This window comes from Hypanus sabinus, chromosome 1 (genome assembly GCF_030144855.1).
Source record: "Hypanus sabinus isolate sHypSab1 chromosome 1, sHypSab1.hap1, whole genome shotgun sequence".
Classification (NCBI taxonomy): Eukaryota; Metazoa; Chordata; class Chondrichthyes; order Myliobatiformes; family Dasyatidae; genus Hypanus; species Hypanus sabinus.
Window position 1 is genome coordinate 102,801,528 of NC_082706.1, and position 14,865 is coordinate 102,816,392.

General features: G+C 44.1%; 2 protein-coding genes across 4 annotated transcripts in view; one reads left to right on the forward strand and one right to left on the reverse strand.

The window, feature by feature from the left end:
* The window catches only part of mtbp (MDM2 binding protein), a 101,281-nt gene extending 91,237 nt beyond the window's left edge, over nucleotides 1-10,044 (reverse strand). For both annotated transcript variants that reach the window (XM_059973099.1, XM_059973088.1), the window contains exon 1: nucleotides 9,439-10,044. In XM_059973099.1, coding sequence (XP_059829082.1) covers nucleotides 9,439-9,508 — 70 coding nt within the window. In that variant the 5' untranslated portion in view covers nucleotides 9,509-10,044. The remainder of the gene's footprint in view (nucleotides 1-9,438) is intronic.
* Nucleotides 10,045-10,199: 155 nt separating this feature from the next.
* Nucleotides 10,200-14,865, forward strand: part of mrpl13 (mitochondrial ribosomal protein L13) — a 110,444-nt gene continuing 105,778 nt past the window's right edge. Inside the window, exon 1 of one of the 2 annotated variants that reach the window (XM_059973117.1) lies at nucleotides 10,200-10,343. In XM_059973117.1, coding sequence (XP_059829100.1) covers nucleotides 10,317-10,343 — 27 coding nt within the window. In that variant the 5' untranslated portion in view covers nucleotides 10,200-10,316. The remainder of the gene's footprint in view (nucleotides 10,344-14,865) is intronic. The other variant, XM_059973107.1, reaches the window with a different exon arrangement.

The following is a 14,865-nucleotide window of genomic DNA, read 5'->3' on the forward strand; positions in this document are numbered from 1 at the left end:
ATTCCCCTGTCATTTCAGTTTAAACTCTCCCCAACAGCTCTAGCAAACCTGTCTGCAAGGATACTGGTCCCCCTCGGGTTCAGGTGTACCTCACCGTTTTTGTATAGGTTATACCTTCCCCTGATGAGATCCCAAAGATCCAGAAATCTGAAACCCTGCCCCCTGCACCAGTTCCTCAGCCACTGCCCTATCAATCGTTGCCCGTCGCCACCATCTGTACTATCATCCTATACCTGCACTGACTAACACGTTTCTGGAAGTACAGTAACCCTGAATTTACTACCTTGGAGGTCCTGCTCTTCAGCCTCTTTCATAACTCCCTATATTCACAGCACAGGACCTCCTCCCTTTCTATTGCTGCCAATGTGCACCACCACCTCTGGTTGCTCACCCACTCTCTTGAGAACCTTCTGCAGTCGCTCTAGACATCCTGGACCCTAGCACCTGGGAGGCAACACATCACCCTGGCTCCTCTTCTGCGACCACAGAACCTGCTGTTCACCCCCTTAATTATCACTACTGCCCTGCCTAACTTTACCTTTCCTTGTTGAGCTTTAGAGTCGGCCATAGTGCCACTGTCCAGGCTGCTGCTGTTGTGCCCTGATAGGTCACCACCCCAGCAGTATCCAAAAGGCTATAGTTGTTGCTGAGGGAAACGGCCACAGAAGAAAGTTATAATGATCGCTTACTCCCCTACTTTTCCTGGTGGTCACCCATCTATTATCCGAAGTCAGCACATCCAGCACAGTAAAACTCATCTATAAAGTTTTCATCCTCCCAGATGGTTCTGAGTACATCCAGCTCCAGTTCCTTGCCCTTGTCAGTCAGGAACTGAATCTGGGCATACTTCCTGCAGATATAGTTATCTGGGAGACTGATAGGTACTCATAAATCCCACATCTCACAGAAGGAACATTGAATTACCATCCTACATACACACAAGGAAATCTGCAGATGCTGGAAATTCAAGCAACACACACAAAATGCTGGAGGAACACAGCAGGCCAAGCAGCATCAATAGGGAGAAGTACAGTCGACGTTTCGGGCCGAGACCCTTCATCAGGACTAACTGAAAGAAGTAAGAGATTTGAAAGTGGGAGGGGGAGATCCGAAATGATAGGAGAAGACACGAGGGGGAGGGATGAAGCCAAGAGCTGGAAAATTGATTGGCAAAAAGGATACATAGCTGTGGAAGGGAAAGGATTATGGGATGGGAGGCCTAGGGAGAAAGAAAGGGGGAGGGGAGCACCAGACGGAGATGGAGAACAGGCAAGGAGTTATTGAGAGGGACAGAGAGAGATAAAAAGAGAGAGAGAGAGAAGGAGGAAAGGGGGTGGGGGAAGAGGATTAAATAAATAAATAAGGGATGGGGTAAGAAGGGGAGGAGGGGCATTAATGGAAGTTAGAGATATCAATGTTCATGCCATCAGGTTGGAGGCTACCCAGATGGAATATAAGGTGTTGTTGGTGCAGCCTTCTATATATTGGTGAGACCTGAGGCAGACTGGGAGACTGTTCCGCTGAACACCTACGCTCTGTCCGCCAGAGAAAGCAGGATCTCCCAGTGGCCACACATCTTAATTCCACGTCCCATTCTGATCTGCTGTCAAGATGAAGCTACACTCAGGTTGGAGGAACACCTTATATACCGTTTGGGTAGCTTCCAACCTGATGGCATGAACATTGATTTCTCTAACTTCCATTAATGCCCATCCTCCTCTTCTTACCCCATCCCTTATTTATTTATTCCCCCCTTTTTTCCTTGTTCTCTCTTTTTTCTCTCTCTGTCCTCTCACCATCACTCCTTTCCTGCTCTCCAGCTCCCTCTGGTGCTCCCCTCCCCCCTTCTTTCTCCCTAGGCCTCCTGTCAAATGTTCCTTTCCCTTCTGCAGCTATGTATCCCTTTTGCCAATCAACTTTCTAGCTCTTAGCTTTATCCCTCCCCCTCCTGTCTTCTCCTATCATTTCGGATCTCCCCCTCCCCCTCCCACTTTCAAATCTCTTATTTTCTTTCCTTTCGGTTAGTCCTGACAAAGGATCTCGGCACGAAACGTCGACAGTGCTTCTCCCTATAGATGTTGCCTGGCCTGCTGTGTTCCACTAGCATTTTGTGTGTGTTGCCTACATACCACACTGCCTGAACTACCATCCTGCATACAGTTGTTATGCCTCTAACTTCTCAAGCTTAAGTTCCAGCCTGCACCTGGTCATGCTCAAGCCTGTTGAGCCAAACCCTGACTATTCTAACACTGGTCCACTCCTACAATGACTGCTCTGCTTAAACCTCGCTTCTTTTTATTGCCCTCATTGATTAACCCTCATTACTATTTAAAACTGCCACATAAAGTGCACATGGAACTCATTCAGCCATTTCCTGCTCCATAGACAAGCCTCGCTCGCTTTTTAAACTAATGCGTAAAGTCCATAATGAACTGCAGTGGTATAGGAAGTTCAGTAATATATGCAAAACAGACATTATGAGTATTTAAAAAATTATCAAAGTATCAGTATTCACATCTGAGATGATTGCTGCTATTTTAGCCTTGAATGGGTTGAAGAAGTATGTGCCGATTAAGTACTTCTATGCTCTGATTCGTTCTCGGTTTTGACATATTAAAACAGATATTTGTAATTGTAGGCCAGACATTCTTCCTGAGATTGGACAACATCAGTTGAGGCTACTCAGATGAAGGCTTGTGCATACTTTTCTTTTGGGTCCCTGCCCATGTTAGAGTTAAAGGAAACTTTACAAGAACACAAAAAACAGTCTCCAACTCACTTTGTAATCTCCCATCCTGCAGACAAGTCCCAACAGGCCCCACTCACTAATTAAAACAGGCATGCAAAGTCCACAAGGAACCAACTCACAAGTCCAACTCACTCTGCAATCTCCCACTCTGCAGATGGTACAAATTGTGCTATTCTCGTCTCCTTATCTTGCAAAGAATGACTTTCCCAAAGATGGAATGCAACAACCATTTATTTCTGTAGTTTCTGGAATGGTAGGATTGCCAAATAAGGAGATAAAGAGATGAGTTCTGTATAAGAGATGATATCATTCAAATCTATAAATTTTTCCAGATCACATCAAGGTGGATGCAGAGACAGCACTTCCCTGTCTGAAAAGCCTAAAACTAAGGGTTGTAGAATAAGAGGTCGTCTAATTGGAACTCAATCCGAGAAGAAATTTCATTCAAAGGGTAGTGAATCTTTGGAATTCTCTATCTCAGAGCTATGGAAGCTCAATCCTCATGTTCATTTAAGATAAAGAACAGCAGGTATCCCATTAAGGAATCAAGAGATGTAGGGTTAGCGCAGGAAAATGGAGCTTAGGTACAAGTTATGACAAATCTTGATGAATGGTGGAGCTGAAGAAGTTATTGTCCCAAATGCTTCTAATTCTGAAGTTCTTATATTCATGTTTTGCTTCTTACTCCTGCTCACAGACCCTCCAAATTATACAGCAAGTAAACTTGCCACTTAGCCTACCGACTCCATGCTGACCATCAAGCACCCATTTAAACTAATCATACATTTTATTCTTCCCACATTCCCATCAACTAACTCCAGATGGTACCATTTCCTACACACTAGGTAATTAACCTACTTACCATGCCATGCCTAACATGCCATATTTTTGCAGCTACAGGAGGTTTCAGAAGCTTGAAGTGTCATACAACCAGAATCAAGAACAGCTACCCCCTTCAACCGTTCACAAACAAGAGAAAATCTGCAGATGCTGAAGATTCGAACAACATTTTAGTCGACTGTACTTTTTCTCCCACAGACGCTGCCTGGCCTGCTGAGTTCCTCCAGCAATTTGTGTGTATCCCCTGAACCTTTCTTTTCTTGAACAAATTAGCAAAACATCAAACTCTACAGTTTATCACTTTGCACTAAAAAATTAAACTGTGTTCCTTCTTGCAAAAATTATGAATAATTTATGCTCAAGGCTGAACATAGATGATGTTTGAAGCTGAAGACCCCTCTCCCCAGCATGCTGCTAGCTAATATCCAGGCCATTAGGAACAATGATGAAGAACTGACTGACCTACCAAACATAACTGAGGACTGCTGTGTGCTTTGTACACCTCCTTCACCTGACTACTATTCAAATTGAGGGCAAGACAGTTCACCAGAGGGAACATATGGCATCCTTGGGTAATGTTAGAGGTGGGGGGGTTGGGGGGGGGGTCTGCTTCTTAATCACCCCCTCGTGGTGCTCAGACATGATGATTCTAGCAGGCTTCTGCTAACTCAGTTTAGGATATCTAAAGGTAAAGTGTTAACACGATAAATAGACCAGCTCCACAGGAGTTCATTTTAGCCATTCTGATCACAATCTACATCTTATCTGAAACATGATGCCTGTGCTCAACAAATTATACTCTGTGGTCACTAGACTTGAAATAGGATACCCAGGGGCCCTTTACATTATTGTCGGTGACTTCAATCAGGCCAACTGTAAAAATGTATTCCTAAAATTCTACCAGCATATCTCCTGTCCCACCCTTGAGCATTGCCTTATAGAAATGTGTAGTCCAGTGAGACCCAACCCAGTCATATCAGTCAATGGGGTAGCGCTGAAATGTCCTGACTCTTTCATGTACTTCAGAAGCGCTGTGACCAACACCAACTCATCAGATCTGGAAGTTGAGAGAATTCAATCAGCTACAAAAGTCCTGACGAAGGGTCTCGGCCCGAAACATCAACAGTGTTTCTCCTTTTAGATGAGATGCTGCCTGGCCTACTGCGTTCCACCAGCATTTTGTGTGTGTTGTTTGAATTTCCAGCATCTGCAGATTTCCTCGTGTTTACAAAAGTCTTTGATGCTTTGCAGAAGCGACTTTGGTCTCACCTTGACATTAAAATGGCAACTGAGGTCAAAGTGTATAACACAGCTGTTTTACTAACTCTGCTTTATTCAACTGAAACGATGTCATTGTGTCGGAAGCACATCAAGAAATTGACCATGACACATCTCAGGCATTTACGCCAAATATTACACATCAAGCGGCAAGAGAGGGTACTAGATGTGGAGGTGCTCAAACGTGCTAGGACAGTCAGCGTAGAATTGCTCATCACAGCTTCTCAGCTGCATTGGACTGGTCACGTCACAAGAACGAGCGATGATTGTTTACCCACAGCTGTTTTCTAGGTGAGCTACATGAAGGAAAGAGGAAGCATGGTGGTCAGAAGCTACACTACAAAGATGTGCTCAAGTGCCATATGAAGAACACTGACATGAATGTCAACACCTGGGAGAAAGATATTTGGGCAGAAGTTGGCGCTGCATTGTCAAGAAGTCAATCCCAGCTATCGAGGAGAGAAGGCAGAAGAAACACGAAGCAGGTCATGAACACAGACATTTGGTGGTAGATTAGTCAAAACACAAATGCGACCAATGTGGGAGATAGTGCCGATCCAACGCTGGTCTTGTGGCCCATAAACGTGCCAGCAGAGACTAAACTCTCAGTACAGTCAACATCAAAATCGATGGACAGCCGAAGAAGAAGATAGAAACATCAAAGATGCCTACTGTGTCACATCCACCCATCTATACTTTGGTAAGTCAGACTGTGTTACTGGTCCCTACGTACAAAGACAAGCTGAAATGGAAGGATCCAGTACAGGAAACCATACAATGCTGGCCTCACGAAACCAGTGAGCTTCTATGTGACTGCTTTCAGTGAGTAGACTGGTGAATGTTCAAAGATTCAGTGCTCAGCCTGGTTAAGTATGTAACCATCATCAGGGGCTTTATCAGCTGCTATGTTAAGGACTGTGTACCAGAGGACAATCTAAGCACAGCCAAACCAGAAGCCATGGTTGAACAGGGAGAGCTGCTCCCCACTTTAGCCTAGGTCTGCAGCATTGAAATCAGGTGACACTGACCTCTACAAGAAATCAGGATACGAACTCTGTAAAGCCACAGGAGATGCCAAGAGACAACACCAGCCCTATACTCATCTCTGAAACATCTGGACAGTAAAGACTCATCTGTCAGACTATTGTCAATTGACTACAGCTCTGCCTGCAATTCCAAGCAAACTTATCACCAAACTCTGAATCCTGCAAATCAACACCTCCCATTGCAACTGGATCCTGGACTGAATCTGCTCTAACACCATCTACAAATATGCAAATAATACCACCATATTGGGCCCTATCTCAAATAATGCATTGCAGTACAGGAAGAAGATTGACAGCTTCGTGCCATGGTGTCATGACAACAATCTTCCCCTCACTGTCAATGAAAGACCTAATCATTGACTTCAGGAAGGGGAGCAGAGCACATGTTCTGTTCTACATCAATATTCCAAGGAGTGAATATCACCAATAGCCTGCCCTGGTCCAACCACGTAGACTCCAGTCATGATAGCTCACTGAAGCATCTACTTTCTCAGGAGGATAAAGCAATTTAGCATATCCTCATCAACCCTTACCAATTTTCATTGCTGCATCTAATTTGGTCCACTGTCTCGTGCGTGACCGGATAAAATTGCAGAGTATTGCAGACTCAGCTCAGGACATCATGGAAATTAGCCTCCCTTCCATGCAGTTTGTCTATACTTTGTGCTGCCACTGTAAAGTAGCCAACTGTAAAGAGCCCACCCCCTGGACATTCTTTGTTCTCCCCTCTTCCATTGGGCAAGATACAAAGGTCTGAAAGCAGGTACCAAGAAGCTCAAGGACAGCTTCTACTCTGCTGTTATAATACTGTCATATGATTGCTATAACTAGTAAGATAAGATGGACACAGGTCTACCTCGTTATGATCTTCCACCTTATTGTTTATCTACATAGCACTTGCCCTGTAGCTGTTCTGCATTCTGTTTCTACTTCAATGCTTGAAACAAAAGTAGAATGCTTTGATCTGTATGAACAGTGTACAAGAGAAGCTTCTCACTGTATCTCAGTACACATGACAATAATAAACCACCTCAAGTTTTTCGAAAGGCTACTTAAATGGCATTAAGTGCCTGTGATGCTGTTGCAAGTGTACATATATATGTGCATTGAGACATTTGAGGAAGAAGAAGAATAAAGCCTTTAACTCTGAATGAAGTCATCGGGACACTGTCAGGACGGCTTTTTTTTTAGCAGGCCTTCTAACTTTTACAAGGCCAAGTTGCTAGCTCGAAGCATGAAAGGGAGCCAGCTGGATTTGAACTTGGGAGCCTTCGCTCCAAAGTCCAGCACTGATGCCACCAGCCAGTTGAGGCACTTGCACCTACGACAAAAAACTCACCTTCTCCTGACTACCTCCATTTCTTTGGGATTTGGGAGGAAACTGGACAACCCAGGCAAAATCCAACACAGTTACAAGGAGAACATGCAAGCTCAAACACACGGCACTAGAGATCTACATTGACCCCAGGGTCACAGGAGCTGTGAGAGAGCAACTCGAAAGAGAAGCAATTGTGTCATTGCGCCGCTCACTATGCTGTAGAAAATTCGGATAAAGGCAGCAGGAGGAATAAATGCACTGTTCATCACTGGTAACCTAAGCATCAGTGCATAATTCTGTATTTATATTCCAAGACAGCGCGGAAACGGCGAGCCATTTTGGCAGACATGTTTTAGTTGATCCATCTTTAGTTCATAAAATTACAGTTTCTGAGCAGGCATTTCATATTTAAGTTGGTCTCATTATACTTTAATTTCTAAAAGATCACTGAATAATTTCTCATTTCTCTCCATACTAAATAAAAATATTTTCATTGATATAGTAACTAGAAAACCCATTTAATTCACAAAATATATAATTCCCTATTAGCAAAGTCAATCATTATACAGTGGATTCCAGTTAAATGAGCCATCAATTAATTTGGGCAGGCATTTATTGAAGACAACTCTTAAAGAACAAACACTAATTGAGAAAATAACATTATTTGGGACACGACGCCGCTTAAGTTGGGCAGCAGACTGTTGCTGAATAGGTTCTAACCAGCATCAGTCCCATGCACTTGTGTGGCTGTTCGATATGACAATGTGCCTAGAGTGAACTGTTTTTAATATTGGATGTGTTTGTGTCCAAAAAGCAGTGATTTTTGTCACTGATACTTGTTAGAAATAAGCTGTAGAACAATTCAGAACAATTTTGCTCACTGTGGTCTCAAGTATTCAGGCTTGGAGATGCCAGAAATGATTGGAAGTGGGAAATTTCACTGTCTCAACAAGTTAGGTACAGCAAATAATTTGAAGGTATCGACAATCATCTTGAATGTTACAGTAAAAATGAAGATTTGGAGGATGCAACTGCTGATAGCACTGCATGAAGGCAGTCCTTGCACTAGGTGTCAGCACTGATTTGGTTTATTACATACACTGGATGAATTTCTCCAGCAATAACTATTAGGAACTAATGCAATTTTATAGTTCTGTAGTGCTATTGATAATCTCCTAATTTGTTCTGTATTTCATTTAAATACAATTTGTTACTCAGATCGTCTTTTTTATACATTTTTAACTATTTCCATGAAACTTCGATTAATTGTGGCAGCTGCTTAATTGGGCCAAAACATACCGGTCCCAATTAACCGAAATCCACTGTGTATCTGATATTACATAGTTACTATACTATCAAAATTCTTGATTGCTTGCAAACTCTCAGGAACATTCTCAATTGTGGTTCAAAATGAGTAGCCTTGACAGGTAAACTGATCCATGGTCTTAAGTTCATTACCCATACTCAAAATACCCCTAGCTTTAAAATATATACAATTCAATACATCCACCCCATCTGCTCCTCAAGGTCATGGTACCTACTTTCTTCTCAATCCCGTCACTTTTTGACCTGGTGCTCTGGGTCCCGTCCCCCTGCCAGACTAGCTTAAACTCTCCCAAATAGCACAAACGAACTTTTGAGCCAGGATACTGGTTCCCTTAGAGTCAAATGCAATACACCCTTCATACAGGTCACCCCTACCCCAGAAGAGGTTCCAATGATCAAAGAATCTGAAACCCTACCCACCCCCTCTGTGCCAGATCCTTACCCATTTATTAACTTTTTCTATCTTCCTATTCCTGTCCTGACTATCACATGGCACAAGGAGTAATCCAGGATTGCTATCTTTGAGGTCCTGCTTTTCAGCTTCTTTTTTTTTCCCCCTCGCTCTCTACTTATTGCACAGGAGCTCTTCCCCCTTTCTGCCTATGTCAGTGGTGCTAATGTGCCACTCTTCCTCCTTAAGAATGTTCTGTAGCCTCTCTGAAACATTTTTGACCCTAGCTTTTGGGAGGCAACAAAGCATCTCTTTCATAACCACATAATCTACTGCTTTCCCCCATTGAGTCTCCTATCAGTATTGCTCCGTATGACTTTACCTGCTGAGTGTCAGAGCTGGCCACATTGCCACTGACCTGGCTGCAACTGCCGTACCCCAGCAGTATCCAAAGGGGTTACTGATGGATCAACTTATAAATAAGACTCACCAACGAACTCTTCATCTTCACACTGCTCATCTCTATAATTCCAAACAGCTAATAGTACATATCGATCCATTGTCAGATTTGATAAGGATTGTTTGTTATAAAGTGAATGCACAAAGAATTTAGAAGTCCAGGTTTTATCATAGTGGTTTGACCATGTGTCATTCAATATCTTCTTAAGTTTCCCAGTTATATCCAAAAGATGCAGCAGTCTTCAATAAACCTTCTGATTTAATGACCAAGCTGAAGATTTCCTCGTCTCACAGTTGGAATGCGACCTTTCTGCAATAGCTCCTGTTCCAAGGTTGTTAAATTCCGAGACACTGACTCGCCCCAGAGCAAGGAGCTGCACCGTGGCAAAGAAATGACAAGTTTGCTAAATTCAGGGAGGGAGCGGTGGGGGTATTAGCGGTGTGGAGTAAACGGGAGGGGGAACTCTGAGCTAGAGGACTAAACCCCCATCTGATCCTCTAATCCTGGCGGGGGAGGAGTCTGAAGAAAAGGTTTAAATGGCCCATTGATCCTCGGGTCCAGGGGCGCAGAGAATCTGAGATTCAAACGACCAAACGACCAAACGACCATTCACCGCCTCTACTCCCGCCGCGCGCTTTTCCCGTCCAGCCTCTGTGTCACCGCTAACCGGTCCGGCTGGACAACGGGGCTCCTCACCCCACCTCGCTGCTACACACGGAACAGGCATGTTAATTCAAGCAAAAGTCGGCAAAATGCATTTCGGTCGAGAACCCCATTAAATATATCGGGTTCCTTTTCCTACCTGGAAATGTAATAATAAGGGCTTAAAATTGGAGAACGAAGACTTCCGGCGACGTTTCTTCCCCGGAAATGTTCGGGTGCTGCACAAGGAACAGACTTCTAGCATCATGTCGAATTTCACCAAAACTGCACAGGTGAGTATTGGGAATGGGAATGGGCAGAGTGGAGATGGAACAAGAGCAGAGTGAGGGCAAGGCTGGGGGTGGTGGCGGCGTGAGGAGACGAGAGGAGTTTGGGGGCAGAGGGCAAGGGTGGGGAGAGGGGTGAGATTAACAGAAGAGAGGGAGTACAAAAGGCGAGTATGAGATGAAGAGGAGAGAAGTGGAGGAGGTGGGGAACAAACAGAGTGTGAGGAAGGTATGATAATGACAGGTACGACATGTCGTAGGTACCAATGACATAGGTAGGAAGAGTGAGTTTAGGGAGTTAGGTGCTAAGTTAAAAGGGACAACCTTCAGGATTGCTTCTCGTGTCAGGTGCTAGTGAAGCCAGAAATAGAAAGATTATGCTATTTAAAACGTGGCTAGGGAGTTGGTGTAGGAGGGAGAGCGTCAAATTTCTTGGGTCCTTGGGCTCTCTTTCAGGGAAGGTGGGACCTGTACAGAAGAGAAGGTTTGACCTGAACTGGATGGGAACCAATATCCTAGGGGGAAGGTTTGCTAGTCCTGCATGGGGTGTTGGGGAGTTTAAACTAGAGTTGCAGGGGGATGAGAGCCAAAGTACCTGAACAGATAGTGGTGAGGTTGTGGAGACTAATGTTGTTAAAACATCAAAGTCAGGAATCAGAAGGTTGAGCATGGTGAGACTAATTCCCTGAGCTGCGTACATTTTAATGCAATAAATATGGTAGGAAAAGCAGATGACCTAAGCATGGATCGACACCTGGAATTATGATATTGTAGCCAATTAGGGAGACTTGGCTCCAGGGGGAGTAGGAACTCAATATTCCAGGGTTCCATAGTTTTATACACAACAGATCAGGAGGGATAAAAGGAGGAAGGGTGGCGATATAAGTCAGGGAAAATGTCACAGCAGTATTCAATCAGGACTGATGAAAGACCTCATCTAGTGAGGCATTGTGGGTAGAACTGAGTAATAAGAAAGGTATGACCTTGTTAATGGAGTTGCATTACATACCACCCAAACACCTGAGGGATTTAGTGGAACAAATTTGTAGAGAGATTGCAAAGTTGCAAGAAATATAAGGTTTTAATGTAGGTAATGTTAACTTTCCACATATTGACTGGGACTCCCATACAGTAAAGGACTAGATGGGATAGAGTTTGTCAAATGTGTTCTGGAAAGTTTCCTTAATCAATGCATAGGAATCCCAACAAGACTATGCGACACTTTATCTATTAGGGAATGAGACTGCAGATGACACAAAATTTGTGAAGGGGAACACTTCGCAGCTAGTGACCACTGTCTAATCTGCATATTGAGATTGTATGTTAGAGGAAGTCCAATTTTGATGGTATCAGAAAGAATTTGGCAAGTGTGGATTGGGACAGGCTGTTTGCTGGCAAAGGTGCACTTGGTAACTGAGAGGCTTTCAAAAGGAAAATTTTGAGAGTACAGGGCTTGTCAGAATAAAAGGTAAAGATAACAGGTTTAGGGAGCCCTGGTTTCCAAGAGATTCTGGGGCCCTGGTTAAGGGAAAAAAGAGGAAAATAGCAGGTATAGACAGATAGGAACAAATGAGATGCTTATGCAGTATAAGAAATGCAAGAGTAACATATAAGAAAGAAATCAAGAGGGCTTCAGAAGGCATGAGGTTGCCCTAGCAGACAAGGTGAAGGAGAATTCTAAGGGATTCTACTGATATGTTAAGAGCAAAAAGATTGCAAGGGATAAATTTGGTCCTCTGGAAGATCAGAATGGTAATCCATGTGTGGAGCCAAAAGAGATGGGGGAGATCTTAAGTGAATTTTTTGCATCTGTATTTACTCAAGAAATGGACAGAGTCCATAGAAATGAGGCAAAGAGGCATCAACTTCATAGTGACTTGTAAAATTATAGAGGAGGAGGTATTTGCTGTCTTGAGACAAATTAGGGTGGATAAATCCCTAGAGCCTAGCAAAGTGTTCCCTCCAACCCTGGTGGGAGGCAAGTGCAGAAATTGCCAGGGTCCGAGCAGAGATATTTAAATCATCCTTAGCGACTGGTGAGGTATCAGAGGATTGGAGGATAGCCAGTGTTGTTCCACTGTTTAAGAAAGGCTCTAAACATGAACCAGGAAATTATAGACCAGTGATCTTGACATCAGTCGTGTTATTGGAAGGTATTCTAAGGGACTGGATATTTGAGTATCTGGATAGACATGGACTAATTGAGGATAGTCAGCATGGCTTCGTACATCGTAGCTCATGTCTTAACCAATCTTATGTAGAGTTTTTCAAAGAGGTTACTACAGGTGATGCCAACAGGCTCAATAAACTGATTAAAAAGGGTGGCTCTGTTATAGAAGTCAGCTGGAGGTTGTGGTGGAACAAAGGATCCTACGGAAAATCCTGGCAATTTTGCCCCCCCCCCCCTCCAAAGAGCTCTATATAAGGTCATTCTTACCCTCGGCTACCGGGCTCTATAATGAGTCAACCAGGGGGGTGATCTTGTAATCTTTTCCTTGTAAATCTTGTAACTTATTTTCACTTTCTTTCTTGTCTTCTAATATTTGTGTATCTGTGCACTTGTAATGCTGCACTGAAATTTCCTTTGGATCAATAAAGTATCTATCTAAAGTTGATGAAGGCAAGGCAGTGCATGTTTTCTGGATGGATTTTGGCAAGGCATTTGACAGAGTCCCACGTGGGAGGTTGGTCAAGCAAGTTCAGACACTCGGCATTCAAGGTGAGGTATAAATTGGATTAGACATTGGCCTTGTGGGAGAATCCAGAGAGTGGTAGAAGACAATACACACAAAAAGCTGGTGGAACACAGCAGGCAAGGCAGCATCTATATGGAGAAGCGCTGTCGACGTTTCAGGCTGAGACCCTTCGTCAGGACAAAGGGTCTCGGGCTGAACCGTCAACAGTGCTTCTCCCTATAGATGCTGCCTGGCCTGCTGCGTTCCACCAGCATTTTGTGTGTGTTGCTTGAATTTCCAGCATCTGCAGATTTCCTTGTGGTAGTAGACAGTTGCTTTTCTGACTGGAGGCCTGTGACTAGTGGAGTGGCACAGGGATCGGTGCTGGGTCTGTCGTTGTTTGTCATCTGTATCAGTGACATGGATGATAACGTGGTTAACTGGATCAGCAGATTTGTGGATGACACCAAGACTGGGGGTGTAGTGGACAACGAGTAAGACTATCATGGCTTGCAGAGGGATCTGCATCAGCTAGAAAAATGGATTGAAAATGGCAGTTGGAATTTAATGCAGGCAGTGCAGGTGTTGCACTTTGGTAGGACTAACCAGGGTAGGTCTCACACAGTGAATGATAGGGCACTGAGGAGTGTGGTAGAACAAAGGGGTCTGTTTTACCATACTCCTCAGTGCCCCTCCATTCTGCTGATGCTGGAGATCCAGAGGAACAAATGCAGCCCTGCAAGTGACCTAAATGCTACCCCTGCCCATTCACCTCCTCTCTCACCTCCATTCATGGCCCCAAACAATCCTCCTGGGTGAGGCAGCATTTGTGTATCTGCTGGGGTCGTCTGTTGTGCCTGGTGCTCCCAGCGCAACCTCCTCTCTCTTTTTCTCTCTTTGCAACCTCTGCACCATCTGCCACAAGCAGGATTTGCTGGTGGCCTGACGTTTTAATTCCGATTCCCATCCCAACATGTCAGTCCATGGCCTCCGCTTGTGCCAAAATGAGGCCACCCTCAGAGTGCAGGAGCGACATCTTATATACTCTCTGGGTACTCTCCAACCTGGTGGTATGAATATAAATTTCTCCTTCCGATAAACAAATTCCCCAGCCCTCCCCCCTCTTCCTCTGTTCCCCACTTAGACCTTTTACTTCTTCTCACCTGCCTATTACTTTCCCCGTGTCCACTCCTCCTTCCCTTTCTCCTATGGTCCTCTCTCTTCTCCTATCAGATTCTTTCTTCTCCATCCCTTGACCTTTCCCACCCACCTCGCTTTACCTATCACCTTCCAGCTGGCCTCTTTCCCCTTTTCATTCTGGCAGCTTCCTCTTCCTTCTCAGTCCTGAAGAAGGGTCTCAGCCCGAAACGTCGACTGTTTATTCATTTCTGTTGTTGCTGCCTGACTTGCTGAGTTTCTCCAGCATTTAGTATGCGTTTCTTTGGAACAAGCACAGGAACTCAGCAGGTGAAGCAGCATCTTCCGGAAAAGAGCTGGAAAAATTACTGCTGACCCCACCCACCTTAGCAGTCACCTATTCACCAAATTGCAATCAGGAGACGCTACAGGTCCATCAACACCAGGATTACTCAACATCTCTGAAGCTTCTTTCGTGCAGCTATCTACATTTTCAATAAAACTCACTCAGCTGTAATACCCTAACTGTCCCTGTACAATGTCCATTAAATGGTCCTTCCTGCTCTCCTTGTTCTGTTGATAATTGTTGAGTCTGTTCATATGTTCACATTTATTGAAGTCTAATTATTGATATTTGCACTGTGTTATTTGCTCACGGTTGTTTGCACTATTGTCTTGTAAATTGTTGGTTGCTATTGTGTTGTCTGTTATGGTGT